This window comes from Erythrolamprus reginae, chromosome 6, assembly GCF_031021105.1.
Source record: "Erythrolamprus reginae isolate rEryReg1 chromosome 6, rEryReg1.hap1, whole genome shotgun sequence".
Classification (NCBI taxonomy): Eukaryota; Metazoa; Chordata; class Lepidosauria; order Squamata; family Dipsadidae; genus Erythrolamprus; species Erythrolamprus reginae.
The window spans coordinates 9244105-9267181 of NC_091955.1; the positions used below are offsets into that span (position 1 = coordinate 9244105).

Sequence of the window (23077 nt, forward strand, 5' to 3'; positions counted from 1 at the left end):
TATGATATAAAAATTAATTTATAATATGATATAATAATATGATATAAAAATTAATTTATAATATGATATAATAATATAATATGAATAATAAATTATAATAAGAAGTATAATTTATAATTCTTTAAAAGAAAATGAATATAAAATGTTTTCTAGATGGCATTTCCCACCTGCTAAGTTAGCTAAAATGTTTAAAAATATATCTAGCAATTTTGAAATGTAATAAAAAATAGGCAGAGTTTATCATATGTGGTGGACTTGTGTCGAAGCAAAAACATTTTGGGCAAAAATTCACAGGTGGATAGAAAAGATAATAAGGACACATGAAGATTTCCAAACATGCACCAGTTGCGGTCCTATTTGGACAGGGAGTCATTGCTCACAGTCACTCATGCCCTCATCACCTCGAGGTTCGATTACTGCAACGCTCTCTACATGGGGCTACCTCTGAAAAGTGTTTGGAAACTCCAGATTGTGCAGAACGCGGCCGCGAGAGCCATTGTGGGGCTTCCAAGATTCGCCCACGTTTCTTCAACACTCCGTGGCTTGCATTGGCTGCCGATCAGTTTCCGGTCACAATTCAAAGTGTTGGTCATGACCTTTAAAGTCCTACATGGCATTGGACCAGAATACCTCCGGAACAGCCTGCTACCGCACGAATCCCAGGGACCAATAATGTCCCACAGAGTTGGCCTTCTCCGGGTCCCGTCGACTAAACAATGTCGTTTGGCGGTCCCCAGGGGAAGAGCCTTCTCTGTGGTGGCCCCGACCCTCTGGAACCAACTCCCCCCGGAGATCAGAACTGCCCCCACCCTCACTGTCTTTCGTAAACTACTCAAGACTCATTTATACCACCAGGCTTGGGGGAGTTGAGATATTCCTTCCCCCTAGGCCATTACAAGTTATGCATGGTATGTTTGTGTGTATGTTTGGTTTTATAATAGGGGTTTTTAGTTGTTTTTACTATTGTTGTTAACCGCCCCGAGTCTACGGAGAGGGGCGGCATACAAATCCAATAAATTATTATTATTATTATTATTATTATTATTATTATTATTATTATTATTGAGGATATTAAGAAAAGTATGTATTTAATATTGCATGTTGTAACAGTAACAAGGATTATCTTTGCCACAATATTGGAAAAAGGAAGAAATACCGCAAAATGAATAGGTAAGGAAGAAGATTTTTGTGCAGAAATGGATAGGCTTACATTGAAAAAATCAAACAGAAAAAAGACACAGAATATTATCAGATATGGAACTTGTTTTACCAATGGTTGGAAAAAAGAGGTGGAGAGTAAGAAGGGAATTTGTATTGTTAAGTAATTTTAAGTACCCAGACAACACGGTGTTTATTAAGTACTAAGAAATGTAATAAATAGAAAATTAATAAAATGTATTTTTTTTTAAAAAAAGAAATGACAGAAATGACGTTTATCTGGCCTTTGGGCTTGTGGAAATTTCTGTAATAGGTATTTTTGTAACTTATACACCTTATTTCTAGGTTCTATCATATCTCAAGACCTAAAATGGTCACCTAACATCAAAAACATCATCAAAAAAGCACAACAAAGAATGTTCTTTCTGCGCCAGCTCAGGAAGCTCAAACTGCCCAAGGAGCTGCTGATACAGTTCTACAGAGGAATCATTGAGTCGGTCATCTGCACCTCTATCACTGTCTGGTTTGGTGCTGCAACCCAACAGGACCGACACAGACTTCAGAGGAGAATCAGAACTGCAAGAAAAAGCAATTGCGGCCAACCTGCCTTCCATTGAGGACCTGTATACTGCAGGAGTCAAAAAGAAGGCGGGGAAAATATTTACTGACCCCTCGCATCCTGGACACAAACTGTTTCAACTCCTACCCTCAAAACGTCGCTACAGAGCACTTCACACCAAGACAACTAGACACAAGAACAGGGTTTGTTTCCCGAACGCCCTCACTCTACTAAACAAATAATTCCCTCAACACTGTCAGACTTTCTACTAAATCTGCACTTCTATTCTACTGGTTTTTCTCATCATTCCTTTCACCCATTTCCTCCCATGTTGACTGTATGACTGTAACTTGTTGCTTATATCCTAAGATTTTTATTAATATTGTTTCTTCATTGCTTATTTGACCCCTATGACAATCATTAAGTGTTGATTCTTGACAAATGTATATTTTATTTTATGTACGCTGAGAGCATCTGCACCAAGACAAATTTCTTGTGTGTCCAATCACACTTGGCCAATAAAATTCTATTCTATTCTATTTTGTAACTTCTATACCTTATTTATTTGCCTATGGAACCAAATAAAAGGCAGAAATCTATATATGCTTCTTCCAAACTGCTCAGAATTCTTCCAATTTTATGGGAAGGCTCATCTAATATCGAATGACCTAAGTGCTAAAGCCCACTGCAACAACATAGCCAAAAAGGCTTCTAGAGTTGTTAACCTGATCCTACGTAGCTTCTGCTCCGGCAATCTCACACTACTCACAAGAGCCTACAAAACTTTCGCCAGACCCATCCTTGAATACAGCTCATCTGTCTGGAACCCATACCACATCTCGGACATCAACACCCTTGAAAACACCCAAAGATACTTCACTAGAAGAGTCCTTCACTCCTCCACTCGAAACAGAATGCCCTACGAAAGCAGACTATCAATCCTGGGTCTAGAAAGCTTAGAACTATGGCGCCTAAAACACGATTTGAGTATTGCCCACAAGATCATATGCTGCAACGTCCTGTATATTAATATTAATATTGATTGTTTACTGATTGCTTATTTGTACCCTACGGCAATCATTAAGTGTTGTACCTCATGATTATTCACAAATGTATCCTTTTTTAATGTACATTGAGAGCATATGCACCAAAGACAAAATTCCTTGTGTGTCCAATCACATTTGGCCAATAAAGCCAATTTTATTAAGTTCTATTCTATTCTACTCTACTCTACTCTACTCTACTCTACTCTACTCTATTCTATGTACCCTTGTTAAATAAAACCAAATTGATTCTCTCTCTCTCTCTCTCTCTCTCTCTCTCTGTGTCTCGAATTTCATCATTCATTGTCTTTTATAGCATTGTCAATGGTAGCCACACTCACTAAGTCATTCTGACCACTTAGAAGGTGCCACATAATTAATCAGAATAATGGTACAACTTGTCCTCAACTTATGACTTACCGTAATAGAGCCTGACTATCAGAGTCAAAAGTTACGATGGTGATAAAAATCATGATTGATTTGATTTTACGACCTTTGCGGTGGTCATTAAGTAAATGCTAATGGTTTGCTATGGGCACACTTTTGCGGAAAAATGTTGGCTTTAAGCAAAACTGTTGTAAAATATCATCACGTGGTTGTAGGACATTGTAACTGTTTGCTGATCACTTAAATGACCGATGATAAGTTATGTGCTATCTGTTCTGAACCAGCATGAATAAGAATCAAGAATGAAGAATAATGGAGAGGTTTGCTTATATGCAACTATAGTTTTTCTTCCCCCAGTTGTCATCTATTGTACACAATCACATGTGCCAGACCTGGTTTTGCCCAGAACACAATTTGGAATGCTGTAGCATTGCAAAAGTTTCACTCCAACCTGTTTCACATACAGTGGTACCTCTACCTAAGAACGCCTCTACTTAAGAACTTTTCTAGATAAGAACCGGGTGTTCAAGATTTTTTTGCCTCTGCTTAAGAACCATTTTCTACTTAAGAACCCGACCCCGGATAAATTTCCCAGGAAATTTGAGAGCGGCACGAAGGCCCGGTCAGTTTTCTGCCATTCCCCCTTTAATACTGGCCATCTTGGGCTTTTCTGGGCTGCAAGAGGAGCCTTTCGGTGGCGCTTAAGGAGGCTTTGGCAGTCCAGAGCGAACGAAGCATTTTCCTTTCTCTGGGCGTTTGGAGAGGGAATAAACCTCTGCCAGTGCCCAGAGAAAAGAAACGCTCCCTTCGCTCTGGGCAGCCCAGAGGGAACAGAGTGTTTCCCTTTCTCTGGGCGCCGCCTCGGAGTCCCTATTTTTTTTTAACCTTAAAGTTTTGGGATATTTTTGATTCCCCTCACCTCAACTTCATTCGGCAGCGACTGTCCTCCTCCTCTTCTTCCTCCTCCTCCTCCCACCCAAATTCTGAACTTTTATTTCTTTCCTAATGGGTTTGCACCCATTATTTGCTTTTACATTGATTTCTATGGGGAAAATTGCTTCTACTTACAAATGTTTCCACTTAAGAACCTGGTCACGGAACGGATTAAGTTCTTAAAGAGGTACCACTGTATTTTCCTTTTTAAATTTCTTTATTATTTATTTATCTCCGGGACTGCCTTCTGCCGCACGAATCCCAGCAACCAGTTAGGTCCCACAGAATTGGCCTTCTCCGGGTCCTGTCGACTAAACAATGTCTTCTGGCGGGACCCAAGGCAAGAGGCAGCCCCCGACCCTCTGGAACCAGCTCCCCCCAGAGATCAGAATTGCCCCCACCCTCCTCGCCTTTAAAACCCACCTCTGTCATCAGGCATGGGGGAATTGAGATATTCCTTTCCCCCCAGGCCTATACAATTTATGCATGGTATGTTTGTGCGTATGTTTGGTTTTTTAATAAGGGTTTTTAGTTGTTTTAAATATTAGATTTGTCATATGCTGTTTTTATTATTGTCATTAGCCGCCCCGAGTCTACGGAGAGGGGCGGCATACAAATCAAATCAAATCAAATCATGAATGAATAAACGAATAAACGAATAAACGAATAAACGAATAAACGAATAAACGAATAAACGAATAAACGAATAAACGAATAAACGAATAAACGAATAAACGAATAAACGAATAAACGAATAAACGAATAAACGAATAAACGAATAAACGAATAAACGAATAAACGAATAAACGAATAAACGAATAAACGAATAAACGAATAAACGAATTAAAAAACAAATAAATCAATAAAAAACAAACAAATAAACAAACAAATAAACAAACAAACAAATTTATAAGCATCTGAATTTTAAAAGGGCCAACAGTGAAAGGAGAGGCCAGTAGAAAACAGCAGTGGAGAAATCCCCCCCCTCTCTCTCTTCCTTTTAAATCCGATCTGGGCAATCCAGGAAATTGAAGCCTGAAAACTATTCATGTTCAGATAGAAAACAGATGATCTTCTGCCCAGAAAATCTACAGTCGGAGCTTCGCAGCCCTGCTAGGGGAACACATGTCAGAAATCCATGCAGCATCTCAAGGGTTGAAGGGAAACTTTTATGCTTTTGAGCAGCCGGGGGGGTGTCGCTCCCGCCATGCTGCAGCTCCATGTCTCTGGTATGCACGCATGTGCAACCAAGCAAGGTTTTGCTTCTGCACATGCACAGGAAGCAAAAGATCACCAAAATCTCACGTGCACATGCATCCCCTTCATGAGATCTCGCTTCCTGCCCATGCGCAGAAGCAAACTCTTCTGCGCATGTGCGAAAGAAGCGCATGTGTGGAAGCAAAAATGCCGGCAAAAATCTCTGAAATCTCACTCACACGTATGTCCCTATGCAAGATTTCGCTTGCTGCCTATGCGCAGAAGGTGTATCTCATGCTGACAGGTGCGTGCCCACCTGCCGGACACACAGACACAGAGTAATGGGCAGCCAACGTTTTTTTACTGCCACGCTGTGGGTGTGGCTTATTTTGTGGGTGTGGCTTGATGGTCATGTGACCAGGTGGGAGTGGCTTGAACAAGCATCATCGTTCAAGTGAATTGTTAAGTCCTCGACTTAGAACCTTATCAGTGTCACTCACTGGGGTGACAATTTGCTTTGTGATTCCTGCACTCTCCTTCCTGGGTCGCCGCCCCCCATCTCAGGGTGGGTAGCTAGGCGAACGGGTGCTGCCAGAAGCATAAACTCTGCCAGTGCCGCTTCCACCAACAACTTCTGCTTGTACCTCAGGCAGGAGGTGGCCGTGTGAGGCTGGAGGGGAGCCAGGCAGGAGAGAGGGAAGCTCGTTCGAGGCCAGGAAGGAGGAAAGAGGAAAAAAGCGAGGAGCACACATCAGCAGCAGCAGTAGGGGAAAAAAAGGAGAGCCAAGCTGAGACTGCTAATCCAGGAAGCTACTACCGCCAGTCAGCTGGAGCTGAGCTTGCAACTTCATTTCTGCCGGTGGAACTGCCTGCTGCCCACCCCTGCACACTCCCATGATGGCCTCAGAGGGTGCACCAGTAGCGCCAAAGAGGAGAAAACATTCTGTGCCCAGACTTAACAAACGTGGACATCATAATGGACATTGCCCTACAGTGGCACCTCTACTTTGCAAAGAATTTTTTTTCTCTCTCTCCAATCACAGTACAATAAAAATTATAACAACAACATCAAATTGTTTTACAATAAATCATTATAGAATACAATGCGACCACCTTCACTTTGGACATCTGAATAAAAAATAGCAATTTTTTAATGCTATAGAAATACACTATTAGCTAAAACCCCATTTAAGCTGTTCCGAATTCTAGCATCTCACATTGAATAGGCTGAAATGTTTCAAATCTCTCCTAATCGCTTCCATATCCATTTTCATATATAATCAAAAGGTGGCGACTGAGGGACACATGCTCCTGAGATGCTCCTTTTACACTGACATTAGGAGAAAGCATATTCTACCACTTATTGAGGGATGTCCTGGCCGCTCGGACGTTGCCTATCTCCGGTGGTTGCTTGGGGATGAGCAGGCCAGGATTACGGCACAGGTGGCCAGATTCGGCGTAGCAGCAGCGGGGATTTATCACAAATGTGTGCCTTCATAGCAACATATGTACATCTCTTGTATAGTTACAATGGGTCAATCTTGGTTGCTCAGCCAAAAGTCCTGTTTCCTGTTCTTTTTCCTTTTAATTATTATTAATATTATATTGATGGTCTTTGACCTTAAATAAAATTTTATATATAATCAATACCCTTTACAAATAGTTAACGTCTATTAATAAAATACCCTTAAAAAAACAGTAGCATAGTCAAAGGGGGAAAAAAATGCACTACAGTGGTGCCTCTACTTAAGAACTTAATTCGTTCCGTGACCAGGTTCTTAAGTAGAAACGTTCTTAAGTAGAAGCAATTTTTCCCATAGGAATCAATGTAAAAGCAAATAATGCGTGCAAACTCATTAGGAAAGAAATAAAAGCTCAGAATTTGGGTGGGAGGAGGAGGAGGAGGAAGAGGAGGAGGACAGTCGCTGCCGAAGGAAGAAGGTAAGGTAAGGGGAATCAATGTCCTTTCCAACTCGTTATTGTTGTTGTTATTATTATTGTTGTTGTTGTTGTTATTGTTGTTGTTGTTATATTATTATTACAGTGGTACCTCGAGATACGAGTTTAATTCGTTCCGGACCTGGGCTCTTAAGTCGAGCAGCTCTTATCTCGAACGACTTTTCCCCATAGGAATTAATGTAAATAATTTTAATTGGTTCCAGCCCTCAAAAAACTCACAAAGTTAGTCTAAATTATGCAGAAAGACATGTTTTTAATGAAGAAATGTACATGTACATATAAATGAATAATGAAGTTTCTTTCACTTAACTTGTAAACTTTCTTAAACTTTTAAATTTACATATGTTCAACTTCTCTGCCACCCAATCCTGTAGGACAGAGGTCCCCAACCCTTTTTGCACCAGGGACCGGCTTTAAGCGATCAAGAGAGGAGTGGGTGAATGAATGGACGGAGGGTGGGAAGGGACAGGAACAGAGGAAGGAAGCAAGGAAACTTATGAAAGGGGAGAGTAAGAGAGGAATGAGTGAAGGGAGGGAGGGAGGGAAGAAGGTGGGAAGGAGAAAGAAAAGAAGAAATAGAGGAAGGGAAGGTAAAAGAGAGAAAGAAAAAGAGCAAGAAAGAAAGCTGCAAGCCCCCCCCCCCCGAGCCCCCCAGGCCGGCTGCAACCTTTTAAAACACGCGCGCCACTTCGCAGCTGTCTCCTGAAGCCGAACGCGGAAGTTAGCGTTTGGCTTCAGGAGACAGCTCCTTGGCGCTTGTATCTTGAATTTGGGCTTGTAAGTAGAACAAAAATATCTCTCCCCTCCCAGCTCTTATCTCGAGTTGCTCTTAAGTAGAGCAGCTCTTATGTCGGGGTTCCACTGTAGTAGTATTATTATTATTATTATTATTATTATTATTATTATTATTATTATTATTATTATTATTATTATTTACATCCTGAGGCCATGTCTACCAACTCCATCAAACATGAGATCTGCCCATCCCAGGTCCTTGGGAAGATGTGATAAAAATACCAAATCCAGTTTGAACATTTGGCCGACTGCGCAACAAACCATTATAGCAACCACAGAACTTGATAGATGGATTAAAAATGCTAAATCTGGTCTAACCATCTGGCTGATTGTGTGATGAATACCCTGACTCAAAACCTGATTAAACTGATTAAAAACTGGACATTTCTCAGAAATGATCCATTACATGGCCTTTGGCTCAGATACCTGGCTAGCTTATATCTAATTATAGCTTAAACAGCTAAATGGACTATTGCATGCAGGATACATCAATGACGGGTCAAAAGGTAAAAGGTAAAGATTTCACTTGCACATATGTGCTAATTGTTCCCAAATCTAAGGGGCGGTGCTCATCTCCTCCACTAGAAACAGAATACCCTACGAAACTAGACTTACAATCCTGGGTCTCTTAGAACTACGACGCTTTAAACATGATCTAAGTATTGCCCACAAGATCTTATGTTGCAATGTCCTACCTGTCAAAGACTACTTCAGCTTCAACCACAACAACACAAGAGCACACAACAGAGTCAAACTTAATATTTACCGCTCCAAACTTGACTGTAAAAAATACAACTTTAGTAATCGAGTTGTCAAAGCGTGGAACTGATTACCAGACTCCGTAGTGTCATCCCATAACCCCCAACATTTTACCCTTAGACTATCCACGGTTGACCACTTCAGATTCCTAAGAGGTCAGTAAGGGGCGTGCATAAGTGCACTAGTGTGCCTATGTCTCCTATATCTTCTCTTCTATTCTTCTATTCCTTTCTCTATTCTTTCATTGATATGTAGTGTTCCTATATCTTATTCCTATATCCTATACAGTATCTTTCTTCCTATCTTTCTTCCTATATCTCTTCCATTCTTTCTCTGATATATTTTACTACGAATATATCCTCTATAACCTTCATTGTGTATTGGAATAACTAACTAACTGACTGACTGACTGACTAACTAACTAACTAACTAACTAACTAACTAACTAACTAACTAAATAAACAAACAAACAAACAAACAAACAAACAAACAAAAAAATAAAATAAAATAAAATAAAATAAAATAAAATAAAATAAAATAAAATAAAATAAAATAAAATAAAATAAAATAAAATAAAATAAAATAAAATAAAATAAAATAAAATAAAATAAAATAAAATAAAAAATAAAATAAAATAAAATAAAATAAAATAAAATAAAATAAAATAAAATAAAATAAAATAAAATAAAATAAAATAAAATAAAATAAAATAAAATAAAATAAAATAAAATAAAATAAAATAAAATAAAATAAAATAAAATAAAATAAAATAAAATAAAATAAAATAAAATAAAATAAAATAAAATAAAATAAAATAAAATAAAATAAAATAAAATAAAATAAAATAAAATAAAATAAAATAAAATAAAATAAAATAAAATAAAATAAAATAAAATAAGAAATAAAATAAAATAAGAAATGAAATGAAATGAAATGAAATGAAATGAAATAAAATAAAATAAATAAAATAAATAATAAAATAAAATAAAATAAAAAAGATAAGATAAGATAAGATAAAATAAAATAAAAGATGTTAAAGATGTTAAAGGAGGGAAGTGTTTTTAATAGGAAAGTGAACACAAGGACAAGGGGGAACAATCTGAGGTTAGTTGCAGGAAAGATCGGAAGCAACGTGAGAAAATATTATTTGACTGAAAGAGTCGTACATTGTTGGAACAAAGTTCCAGCAGACATGGTTGGTAAATCCACAGTAACTGAATTTAAACATGCCTGGGATAAACATCTATCCATCCTAAGATAAAATACAGGAAATAGTATAATGGCAGACTAGATGGACCAGGAGGTCTTTTTCTGCCACCAATCTTCTATGTTTCTATGTTTCTATCTATTTGCAACAACTATTCCATAGTTATAACTTTCATGCCAACCCAAATGAGGCTGCAAATATTTTACCTTTCTTTCATTCATGTCCTTGCTTTCACCTTCATATTCGCCCTGAAAAACAATCAATGACACGAGTTAAAATATACGTTTAATAGTGACATCAAACTGTACATTGAAATGTTTTAAGGCAAGCAGCACCTATAAAAACTGCGCTTTACGCCAGACCGATAACTGGCTTGCAATTCAGATTAAAAAAACCCTTATTTCTCATTGCTAGCAGAGCTATCAAGAGTCATTTTTCTCTTTATCTCATAAATGAAAGTGCTGACCCAGATTTCCTAAACTCCCCAAAGTACTTCACTGATAAAGCTCACGATTTCCACGAGCAACTTTCAAAGGCAATATTCCCCATACCCCTCTCCACTTTATCACCTTCTAATGGTCCCTTTGTTATTATGCTTTACCCCCAAAAGACTACTTGAGGCATAGATTTAATTGGAGGATGGTTGGAGATTGTGTTAATGAGAGGGAATATATTATAGAATGTGTTGAATAAATAGAGTCTATAGCGGTGCTATCATATCAAATTGCAGTGGATAGGGAAGATGTGAGCTTAATAGCAATACAGTGGTACCTCTACTTGCGAACTTAATTTGTTCTGTGACCAGGTTCTTAAGTAGAAAAGTTTGAAGAAGCAATTTTTCCCATAGGAATCAATGTAAAAGCAAATAATGCGTGCGATTGGGGAAACCACAGGGAGGGTGGAGGCCCTGTTTCCTCCCAGGAGATTGCTAGAGAGGCCCCATGGAGGCTTCTCCCCGCCTTTTCCGGCCCCGTTTCCTCCCAGGAGATTCCTAGAGAGGCCCCACAGAGGCTTCTCTGTACCTTTTCTGGCCCTGTTTCCCAGGAGATTGCTAGAGAGGCCCCATGGAGGCTTCTCCCTGCCTTTTCCGGGCCAATTTCCTCCCAGGAGATTCCTAGAGAGGCCCCACAGAGGCTTCTCTCTATCTTTTCTGGCCCTGTTTCCCAGGAGATTCCTAGAGAGGCCCCACGGAGGCTTCTCTCTACCTTTTCTGGCCCTGTTTCCCAGGAGATTCCTAGAGAGGCCCCATGGAGGCTTCTCCCTGTCTTTTCCGGTTACAGTTTTGGAGGCTCAGGTTTGTAAGTGGAAAATGGCTCTTGAGAAGAGGCAAAAAAATCTTGAACACCCGGTTCTTATCTACAAAAGTTCATAAGTAGAGGCGTTCTTAGGTAGAGGTACCACTGTAGCAATAGCATTTAGACTTATGTACCACTTTACAGCCCTCTGTAAGCCGTTTACAGAATCAGCCTCTTGCCTCCAATAATCTGGGTCCTCATTTTACACACCTTGGAAGGATGGAAGGCTGAGTCACCCTTGAGCCAGTGAGGAGATTTGAACTGCTGAACTACCGCTAGCAGTTAGCTGAACTAGCTTGTAGTGCTGCACTTTAACCACTGTGCCACCCTGGCTCTTAAATGGATTCCAGAGGATAGTAGAGGATAGGAAGACTCGTGGGCCAAGAGGGTGTGTACTCTCCCCCCCACTCATGTGCACAACCACCACACTGCCCCCTACGCTTGCGCACTGCCCCACCCCCACACATGTGCATAGGCCTCACAACGGATTCCTGAGGATAGTGAAAAATGGCCAAATGGGCCAACCGGAAGTTCAGAAACGAACTTCCTGTTGGCCCATTTTTTCGCCGTCCCCACACTTCAGGAGGCTTCCTTGAAGCCTGGGGAGAGCAAAAGAGCTCAATGGACCAACCGGAAGTACGTTTTTGAACTTCCGGTTGTCCTATTTGGTTGGGGTTGATTTTTTGCTGTCCGAGGCTTCAGGAGGCTTTCCTAAAGCCTGGGAAGAGCGAAAACGACCCAACGGGCCCACCAGAAGTTCATTTATGAACTTCCAGTTGGCCCATTTTGCCGGTTTTTGCCTTCCCTGATCTTCAGGAGGCTTCCCTGAAGCCCAGGGAGAATGAAAAAGGCAATAAAGAAGGCTGAAAATAGGACAGGGGGACGGAAGTTACTCTAGTGCACTTGTACTCGCCCCTTACTGACCTCTTAGGAATCTGGATAGCTCAACCGTAGATAATCTAAGGGTAAAGTGTTGGGGGTTTGGGGATGACCCTACGGAGTCCGTTAATGAGTTTCACGCTTCGACAACTTGGTTACTGAAGTCATATTTTTTACAGTCAAGTTTGGAGCGGTTAATATTAAGTTTAAATCTGTCGTGTGCTCTTGTGTTGTTGTGGTTGAAGCTGAATGTTTGGGACCATGCTGAATTTAATGTGAAACAAATATTATACAACACTCTCATACTAAACTCGGTCCTTATAAAAAATAGGATTCAAAATGTATACTTACATCATGTAGAGGATAAGCTGCTTCATAAACGTTATTTGCTATTAATGTGTTAATACCTACCAAAAAAAAGTTAAGATATTATCAGTATCGTTTTGTTTTGTATTGTGTGTGTGTGTGTGTGTGTATTTACCTGCCTTTCAGCAGAATAAGGTCATTCAAGAGATTACCGGAGCTTAAATTTAGAGCTGAAATTAATTTTCCAAATTATTACAACTTTGGAAGTAGGAGGAAATCAGATTTTGTCCTTGAAAATGCAACGTTAAATTTTAGTCAACGTTTGAGTTTTGTTTTAGTATCCAAACTTAAATTCAGCTGATTGATTTTTTTTAAATTTTCAAATATTCAAGATGCTCTACCTATAATTATATCTTCATTCTCCATTTTAATAAGATTTATGGATGCAATTGGAAGTTATGCTGCTATGGAAAAGGTGCCATAATTTAAACTTGGATGTAGATGCCAATGCTCAAAGACATGATTCTTTTTTATGAGGAAAATATATATATATAAATTACCATTTCATTGAAAGGAGTGATATTAAAATATAACCCACAATATTGTCCATTAAATTCAAAGCAACATTGATGTCATTTAGAGAATGTGTTCTTAATCCACCAAGATACCTAATGATTCCATTTTGGGCAATTTTTCAAGTTTTATGACTGCTGGCCTCTAAAACCAGGAATGATTCCATCAGCCAAACATCTTTAGCCCGTTGCAAGCCTTCTTTGGAGAAAGAGACAGGCTGATATTATAATACGGAAGTCCTCATTTCAGTTATTCAAGAAATAAAACCAGTGAAATAAAGTAATGATCCCACCCTGTAGTCTGAATCAGGCTGGCATTTCCGATGGTTAATATATCAAATTTCTGGGGTTCGTTATTCAACACTGGCAAATTTAAGATGTATGGAATTCAAATCCCAGAATTCCTCAGCCAGGCAGCTTTAAGATGTGCAGATTACAACTCCCAACTCTCAATTGTGTACATAAGTGCACTGGTGTGCCTTTCGTCCTTTGTCCAGTTGTCTTTCCTTTCTCTCACTTCTTTATTTTATTTTTATTTATTTATTTATTTTATCCAATACACAATGAGGGTTTTAGTGGGTGTATATCTATATACACAATAAAATACATGATGAAGGTTATAGAGGAGATACTCATAGTAAAATATATCTAAGAAATAACAGAAAAGAAGATAAAGTAATAGAACATATCAATGAAAGAATAGAAGAAGAGATATAGGAATAGAAGAAAGGTATAGGAGATATAGGAGAGCAATAGGACAGGAGACGGAAGGCACTCTAGTGCACTTATACTCTCCCCTTACTGACCTCTTAGGAATCTGGATAGGTCAACCGTAGATAATCTAAGGGTAAAGTGTTGGGGGTTTGGGGATGACACTATGGAATCCGGTAATGAGTTCCACGCTTCAACAACTCAGTTACTGAAGTCATATTTTTTACAGTCAAGTTTGGAGCGGTTAATATTAAGTTTAAATCTGTTGTGTGCTCTTGTGTGGTGGTTGAAGCTGAAGTAGTCGCCGACAGGCAGGACGTTGCAGCATATGATCTTGTGGGCAATACTTAGATCTTGTTATCATATATATTCTCTTTCTTTCATAGATCCTCTCCTCTAAGTTCACTTTTACCCTTATATATATTACTACATGTCTATTTTTCTTCCTATGTATTTGTGTATTGGACAAATGAATAAATAAATAAATAATAAAATCTTCGCTGACAATGTACAACTCTTCAACACCACCGATAACAAGCTATTCTCCAAAAAGACCTAGACTCTGTCTCTGACATCTGTCTAACATCTGGCAGCTCCAAATCTCAACCAGCAAATGCTCTGTCCTCCACATCGGTAAAAAGAATCAAAACTTCAAGTATAAACTGAGCAAACAAAATATTGCAGGTAACCCCCACTCAGTAAAAGATCTCGGAATATTAATATCAAATGACCTAAGTGCCAAAGTCCACTGCAACAACATCGCCAAAAAGGCTTTAAGTGTAGTCAACCTAATCCTACGCAGCTTTTGCTCCGGCAATCTCACACTACTTACCAGAGCTTACAAAACTTTCGTTAGACCCATCCTCGAATACAGCTCATCTGTTTGGAACCAATACTGTATCTGGGACATTAACACCATCGAAAATGTCCAAAAATACTTCCCCAGAAGAGCCCTTCACTCCTCCACTCGAAATAGAATACCCTACGAATCAAGACTCACAATCCTGGATCTTGAAACCTTAGAACTACGACACCTCAAACACGATCTAAGTATTGCCCACAAGATCATATGCTGCAACGCCCTGCCTGTCAAAGACTACTTCAGCTTCAACCGCAAGAACACAAGAGCACACAACAGATTCAAGCTTAATATTAACCGCTCCAAACTTGACTGTAAAAAATATGACTTAAGCAATCAAGTTGTCGAAGTGTGGAACTCACTACTGGACTCTGTAGTATCATCCCCTAACCACCAACACTTTACCATTAGACTATCTAAGGTTGACCTCACCAGGTTCCTAAGAGGTCAGTAAGGGGCGTGCATAAGTGCACCAGAGTGCCTACCGTCCCCTGTCCTATAGTCTCTCCTATATTTCATATATCTTCTCTTCTATCCCTTCTATCTCTTATATCTTTTATATCTTTTCTGCTATTCCCTCTAGTTATATTTTACTCCTATATTTTCTCTTCTATTCTTTCTCTGATACATTCTACTCGTATATATCCTCTATAACCTTCATTGTGTATTGGACAAAACAAATAAAATAAATAAATAAAATTGAAGTCCGCACATCTTAGTAAGGTTGAAAAATTTGTTCTAAAGTGATGCAGGAATCACAGGGGGATGGGACAGGTAGACAAATTTTGAAAATGGGGACTTCCAGGCTGCTGGCTACCATACAGCCTAGGGCAGGGGTGTCAAACTCAAGGCCTGGGAGCTGGAGATGGCCCATTGAGGCCTGGGAGCTGGAGATGGCCCATTGATGGCCCACTTGGTCACATGGCTGGCAAGCCACTCCTACCCAGTTACATGACCATTAAGCCACACCCACAAAACAAGCCACACCCATAGTGTGGCGGTAAAAGCTTTGGCTGCCCATTACTGAATGAACCGCAAGAGAAGTTCTAGTAGAACATCTACTAGAGGTTCTCCAGAAGTTGTGGGTGCTTCATCGTTGCAGATGGGTGCCTGTATTTTGCAAGAAGGTGAGATGGTTAAAAGATACCAAGGAGCAGCTTCTACGTGGCTATATTTAAAATTCAAGCTTTTTCTTACCCATGCTGTTTTTGGCTTTTGAACTATATGTGCGCTTCAAAATTTCACGTACCTATATGTAGGGGAAAAAAAACAGAAACAGAAGAAGAGAAATCACTTGCAGATGATTCTTCAAAATTTAGCAGAAGCTAATCAATCAGTGTACATTAAAAAAAAATAACCACAACATCCTACTATAACCTAAATCGACTACTTTGCCATAACACAGTGTTTCTCAAATATTGACTTCGGGGAACATGCTTTTTTTTCCACAAGGAAGAGGGGTTTTTTGCACCAAACAATAGCACGCAACACAAAGCAGGAGATATGAAGTACATATAACAAAACCTTAAGAGACACCATGGAAAAATATTTAATAGGGTTGAAAAGAAAGGAGGAGAGAGACGGAGATAATGAGACAAACGTAAGTCTCCCGAAAGCTAAGATGAGGAAATATGACAAAGCATTTCGGTTCACTGTGACTACGGTGGGAGACGAAGAAAGATCGGTATGTTGACTATGTTTACAAATATTGGCAACACACAGCATGAAGCCAAATAAATTAAACACATTAAACCCCAATCACTCTGATAAGCCGCTTGAGTTTTTTTCAGTGAAAACGTGCTGAATATTGCAAACAATCATTCCAGCAGAGAGTTTTGGGTGTGTGTGTGCAAAATGTTTATTTCTTCCTGGGGGGGCGTAACAGAAAATAATTGAGAAACACTGCCATAATGCAGTGATTCATAGAGTTTTTATTATTTATTTATTTATTTATTAGATTTGTATGCCACCCCTCTCCATAGACTCGGGGCGGCTAACAACAATAATAAAACAGCGTATGACAAATCTAATATTTAAAATAGCTAAAAACCCTTATTAAAAACCAAAGATACACACAAACATACCATGCATAAATTGTATAGGCCTGGGGGAAAGGAATATCTCAATTTTATCTCAATGTTCTGGGTAGTGAAAAGTGTAACTGATTGTTGGGAACTCCAGAAGGATCTCTCGAAATTGAGTTGGTGGGCAACAAAGTGGCAAATGCATTTTAACCTAAACAAGTGCACATAGGGGCAAAGAACCCCAATTATACCAACCAACTGATGGGGACCAAACTTTCTGAGACAACCCAAGAAAGGGACCATGGGGTTTTATGTTTTCACAGTAGTAATAACGGGTATGAAAAAAGAAGAAAGAAGAATATACCAGACATAATTTGAAAAACATTCAGGGATAGAAGGGCAGAAGGAAATATCTTTACGGAAAAGTTTTCCTTCTACTGTAAAAAAACGTTTTCTGTGTTGTAAAAGGTCACACAGCTTTACAATATTCCAGACCATAAGATTCCTGACTTCTAGGTTATAACAGAGAACAACATGGAAGAGACATTATTTTCAGCAAACAATGAACCCAGGGATGGGCAGCAGGCAGGACAGGGTGGAACGCAGTTCCACCGGTGGAAATGAAGATGCGTGCCCAGCTCCAGCTGATTGGCAGCTGTCACTTCCTGGATCACTGGTCTCAGCTCGGCTCTCCTTTTTGTCACTGCTGCTGCTGCTGCGTCTGAGCTCCTTGCTTTTTTCCTCTTTCCTCCTTCCTGGCCTTGGACGAGCTTCCCTCTCTCCTGCACGGCTCCCTCCAGCCTCACGCGGCCACCTCCCGCCTGAGGTGCAAGCAGAAGGCATGGGTGGAAGCGGCGCTGGCAGCATTTATGCTTCTAGCAGCACCCGTTCACCTAGCTACCCAGCCTGAGGCAAGAGAGGAGCGACCCAGGAAGGAGAGCGCAGGAAACACAAAGCAAATTGTCACCCCAGCAAGCGACACTGGTAACATTGTAAGTCGAGGACTTAACAGTTCACTTGAACAATGATGATCGTTCAGCCCACTCCCACTTGGTCACATGGCTGGCAAGCCACTCCTACCCAGTTACATGACCATTAAGCCACACCCACTAAATAAGCCACACTCACAGTGTGGCGGTAACAACTTTGGCTGCCCATTACTGAATGAACCTCAAGAGAAGTTCTAGTAGAACATCTACTAGAGGTTCTCCAGAAGTTGTGAGTGCTTCATCATTGCAGATTTTTAAGAAGAGATTGGACAGCCACTTGTCTGAAATGGTGTAGGGCAATGATGGTGAACCTTTTTTGGTCCGTGTGCACTTGGTCACATGGCCAGCAAACCACTCCTACCCAGTCACATGACCATCAAGCCACACCCACACAATAAGCCACCCCCACAGCATGGAAGTAAAAATTTTGGCAGCCCATCACTGTTTGCCGCTAAAGCGATGGAAAGCATTCTAAGCCATAATTCAACAATAATTTTCTTGTAGATTTACTTACAATTCGACTGCGGGTGCCGTTGTCAAAAAATGTATCTTTATCTTGAATGTTGTACCTTGGATCGTGGAAAGAATAGGGGGGGGGGAAATCAGTCCGTGACATTATAAGTGCCTTTGTAATATCCTATAGAAGAGCATAAAAGTGACTTCTATTCAGAAGACACAGGTTCTAATACTACAAATTGATAAATGTGATTTACTTCAAGCTTTTACTGGGCTTTTACTGAGTTTTTTTACTGGGCTTTTACTGGGTTTTCTGAATGATAAAAAGCTTTAAAGATTTGTTTAATAGATAAAATGTGGGGAAATTGGGGGGTTTTCTGGCATTCTTAGAGAGAATCAAATGGTATGATACTAAAATTGAGAAGGATGAAGAGAGGAGAAGAAATTAATTTGTGGGATTTTGGTAGCCCATAATGGAATATTCCTTGATGAAGTTTTAGCAATGAGATTTTAAAAGATTTGTTTATATATGACAGGCATGAGAAGAGGGGGGAGGGTTTTCTCCCTCTGTGTCTCTAGAAAAAAATGATAATATACTGTGTAAAGGAGAGATATTTGAAACAGTTTTATCCTATTTTTTTTTATATACATACTGTGTTTTCCCAAAAATTGGATCTGTCTTATATATTTTTTGAACCCTGAAATAAGTGTTGGCCTTATTGCCATGCACTCAAAAGCCCGATTGGGCTTATTGTCAAGGGATGTCTTATTTTGAAGGAAACAGGATGTCTGTCTGTCTGTCTGTCTGTCTGTCTATCATCTAGCCTATCTATCCGTCTATCCGTCTATCCGTCTATCTGTCTATCCGTCTATCCGTCTATCCGTCTATCCGTCTATCCGTCTATCCGTCTACCCATCCATCCATCCATCCATCCATCCATCCATCCATCCATCCATCCATCCATCCATCCATCCATCTATCTATCTATCTATCTATCTATCTATCTATCTATCTATCTATCTCCATGGCATCGGACCAGAATATCTCCAGGACCGCCTTCTGCCGCACGAATCCCAGCAACCGGTTAAGTCCCACAGAGTTGGCCTTCTCTGGGTCCCGTCGACTAAGCAATGTCGTTTGGTGGGACCCAGGAGAAGAGCCTTCTCTGTGGCGTCCCCAGCCCTCTGGAACCAGCTCCCCCCAGATATCAGAGTTGCCCCCACCCTCCTTGCCTTTTGCAAGCTCCTTAAAACCCACCTCTGTCATCAGGCATGGGGGAATTGAAATTTCCCTTCCCCCTAGGCTTATAGAATTTATACATGGTATGCTTGTATGTATGAGTGGTTCTTTAAATTGGGGGTTTTTAGATTATTTTTAATATTAGATTTGTTTACATTGTCTTTTTATACTGTTGTTAGCCGCCCCAAGTCTTCGGAGAGGGGCGGCATACAAATCTAATAAATAAGTAAGTAAGTAAGTAAGTAAGTAAGTAAGTAAGTAAGTAAGTAAGTAAGTAAGTAAGTAAGTAAGTAAGTAAGTAAGTAAGTAAATATTCTATCTATCATCTATCCTATCTATTTATCATCTATCCTATCTATCCTATCTATCTATCTATCTATCTATCTATCTATCTATCTATCTATCTATCTACCTACCTACCTACCTATCATGTTTCTCCCTTCAACTGCAGGTTGTGTCAACCTGAAGCTACGTGAAAAGAAACCCTGATAGAAAAAGAAAGAAAGCCGAAAACACAGGAAAAAAAAGAAAACGGCCATAGCCAAGTCAGCTTCAAGCTTGACAGTCCAAACATCTTAAAGTTGTCAAGTTTGAAAAAACATTTCTCTATGCCTAGCTTGATTAGCATCTAACACAATTCCTGCAGAAGTCATTTAGATGAAATACTTCACCGGTCCCATCACCCACTCTGTCAAATACTCACAAATATATTTTTTCTCTGGAAAAGGGATAAGATAAATTCTTCATTTTAGCGGTATTTTGCTCTGGCACTTTAGGCTGCAACGGTTCTGCACATTTCTGCCATATCGACGACAGCTTCTTGACAATTCCCCCTTCTTCTTTGATTTCATAAGTCTAGAGAAACAAAAACAGCGAACATCACAGTTACATAACGTCCCAAAATTTACTAAATTCATTTATTCCAAAGGAACAGATGCTGTTAAAAAAAAAAAGGATGTGTATATTCAACTGAGGCATTCCTGCTCAGAAATCAGATGAATAAAATTGGTAATGTTCTGGGGGGGGGGGAACTGAAATAAAATAAACTACACATGTCTTCTATTGCCTGCTCAACCACTGGAGATGTGGGTTGTGTCTTTCAAAAACAACCCGCAAATCTTTCAAAGAAGCAGGAAGATGTCAGATTTCAATTACAGTGGTACTTCCTCTTACGAACGCCTCTTCTAACGAACTTTTCGAGATACGAACCCGGTGTTTAAGATTTTTTTGCCTCTTCTTCCGAACTATTCTCATCTTACAAACCCAAGCCGCCGCTGCTGGGATGCCCCACCTCCAGACTTCCATTGCCAGGGTTTGTGTGAAGGAAGCAAGGAGAAGGGAGTGCTTGGAAAGGTAATGAAAGGGTGTGTTTGAAGAAAGAAAAGGGAGGGGCGGCTTGGAGAGAGCGAAAGAGTTTGTGTTAAGAAAGCAAGGAGAACGGAGTGCTTGGAGAGGCAATGAAAGGGTGTGAATTGAAGAAAGAAAAGGGAGGGGCGGCTTGGAGAGAGCGAAAGAGTTTGTGTTAAGAAAGCAAGGAGAACGGAGTGCTTGGAGAGGCAATGAAAGGGTGTGAATTGAAGAAAGAAAAGGGAGGGGCGGCTTGGAGACAGCGAAAGAGTTTGTGTTAAGAAAGCAAGGAGAAGGGAGTGCTTGGAAAGGCAATGAAAGGGTGTGAATTGAAGAAAGAAAAGGGAGGGGCGGCTTGGAGAGAGTGAAAGAGTTTGTGTTAAGAAAGCAAGGAGAACAGAGTGCTTGGAGAGGCAATGAAAGGGTGTGAATTGAAGAAAGAAAAGGGAGGGGCGGCTTGGAGAGAGCGAAAGAGTTTGTGTGAAGGAAGCAAGGAGAACGGAGTGCTTGGAGAGGCAATGAAAGGGTGTGTTTGAAGAAAGAAAAAGGAGGAGCGCCTGTTGTGGTTAGCTCTGGTTCAGCTTCTGCCCCAAAGAATGTGCAGGTGGATGTGGGAGAAACATCCACATGCCACAGGCCTGTTTTGCTCCCAATGGAATCTGCCGACGAAGCCTCCTCTGACCAAGGAAGCGTGAGTGACAGGGCTTTAAAGGTCATTACCAACACTTTGAACTGTGACCAGAAACCGATCGGCAGCCAGTGCAGGCCACAGAGTGTTGTAGAAACGTGGGCGAATCTAGGAAGCCCCACGATAGCTCTCGCGGACGCATTCTGCACGATCTGAAGTTTCCAAACACTTTTCAGAGGTAGCCCCATGTAGAGAGCGTTGCAGTAATCGAACCTCGAGGTGATGAGGGCATGAGCGACTATGAGCAATGACTCCCTGTCCAAGTAGGGCCGCAACAGGTGCACCAGGCGAACTTGGGCTAACGCCCTCCTCGCCACAGCCGAAATATGATGTTCCAATGTCAGCTGTGGATCGAGGAGGACGCCCAAGTTGTGAACCCTCTCTGAGGGGGTGAGTAGTCCACCCCCCCCCAGGGTAATGGACGGACAAATGGAATTGTCCTTGGGAGGCAAAACCCACAGCCACTCTGTCTTGTCTGGATTGAGTTTGAGCTTGTTGACACCCATCCCGACCCCAACAGCCTATTGATCTGTACTTACTCTTTTAGTGGGCATCTTGATTTTCAGAATCTCTGCTTCTCGGCTCAGGACACTCCATGGCGCGTGTATTCGGACAAAACTTAAGCCTTGGCTCTTATCCTAAAATATGGGGGGAAACAGAAACAAAACACCATATATTGTACTGAAAGTTATCAAACCAGATTCCAGGCTGAAGCTATTTTATTGGGGAGCTTAGGCCTGCCACACTTTATACCAGTGGTTCTCAACCTGGGGGTTGGGACCCCTTTGGGGGTAGAATGACCATTTCACAGGGGTAGCCTAAGACCATGGGAAAAGACAAATTTTCCCTGGTGTTAGGAACCAAAGCTTCTATTCTGGCGCCTTGGAACATATTTTTACAATCTGACCAATCAGGTGTTTACAGTGAGGGGGTGTCCTTGTAACCTTCCTGCCAATCAGCTTTGGGAGAATTGTCACTAGACTTATGGTTGGGGGTCACCACAACATGAGGCACTGTAGCAGCATTAGAAAGGTTGAGAACCACTGCTTTATACTTATTTTACTATACATTTTCTACTGGGGGGAAATGGGAGTGGGGATTGCATGAGGTTGTTAATATATAGCCATAACAATTTCTTTCTTGGAAGCCAAGGTCATCCTTTGTGTCTGCACCGGCACGGAAGGAGATGGGTGGACTCCTGCCAGCATGGCAATAGAAGATTGGACAACGTGATGGATTTGTGGGTGTGGGGGCAAGAATTTGAACTTTCAACTGGGTGGCTCTATTAATAAATTGGGACCTTGAGGAATATTTTGCTTTAATTTTGGGTGCTATTTGGAACTCTGATACCAGAAAGCTTTCCATAAAATAGCCAGAAATCACTTCAGCTACTTTAGGGATCAGATTAGAAACCAAGGAGTACCGGTAACTCATTAACATCTGGGGCATCTATCTATCTATCTATCTATCTATCTATCTATCTATCTATCTATCTATCTATCTATCTATCTATCTATCTATCTATCTATCCATCCATCCATCCATCCATCCATCCTTCCATCCATCCATCTATCCATCTATCTATCTCACCTAATTATCTCTATGATCTTTTTCTATCTCTTTATCATCTCTCGATTTATCTGTCTATCTCTTTTCTGTCTGTCTGTCTGATTATCTTCTATCTTCTATATAGCTCACCTATCTATCTCTATCA

General features: G+C 40.4%; 1 protein-coding gene across 1 annotated transcript in view; it reads right to left on the reverse strand.

Moving 5' to 3' along the window:
* The window catches only part of ANO2 (anoctamin 2), a 144516-nt gene that overhangs the window by 99966 nt on the left and 21473 nt on the right, over positions 1–23077 (reverse strand). Inside the window, exons 2-8 of the mRNA XM_070755220.1 lie at positions 21903–22001; positions 20492–20494; positions 20032–20183; positions 18147–18201; positions 15817–15868; positions 12523–12578; positions 10204–10245 (exon numbers count right to left, since the gene is read on the reverse strand). Coding sequence (XP_070611321.1) covers positions 10204–10245; positions 12523–12578; positions 15817–15868; positions 18147–18201; positions 20032–20183; positions 20492–20494; positions 21903–22001 — 459 coding nt within the window. The remainder of the gene's footprint in view (positions 1–10203; positions 10246–12522; positions 12579–15816; positions 15869–18146; positions 18202–20031; positions 20184–20491; positions 20495–21902; positions 22002–23077) is intronic.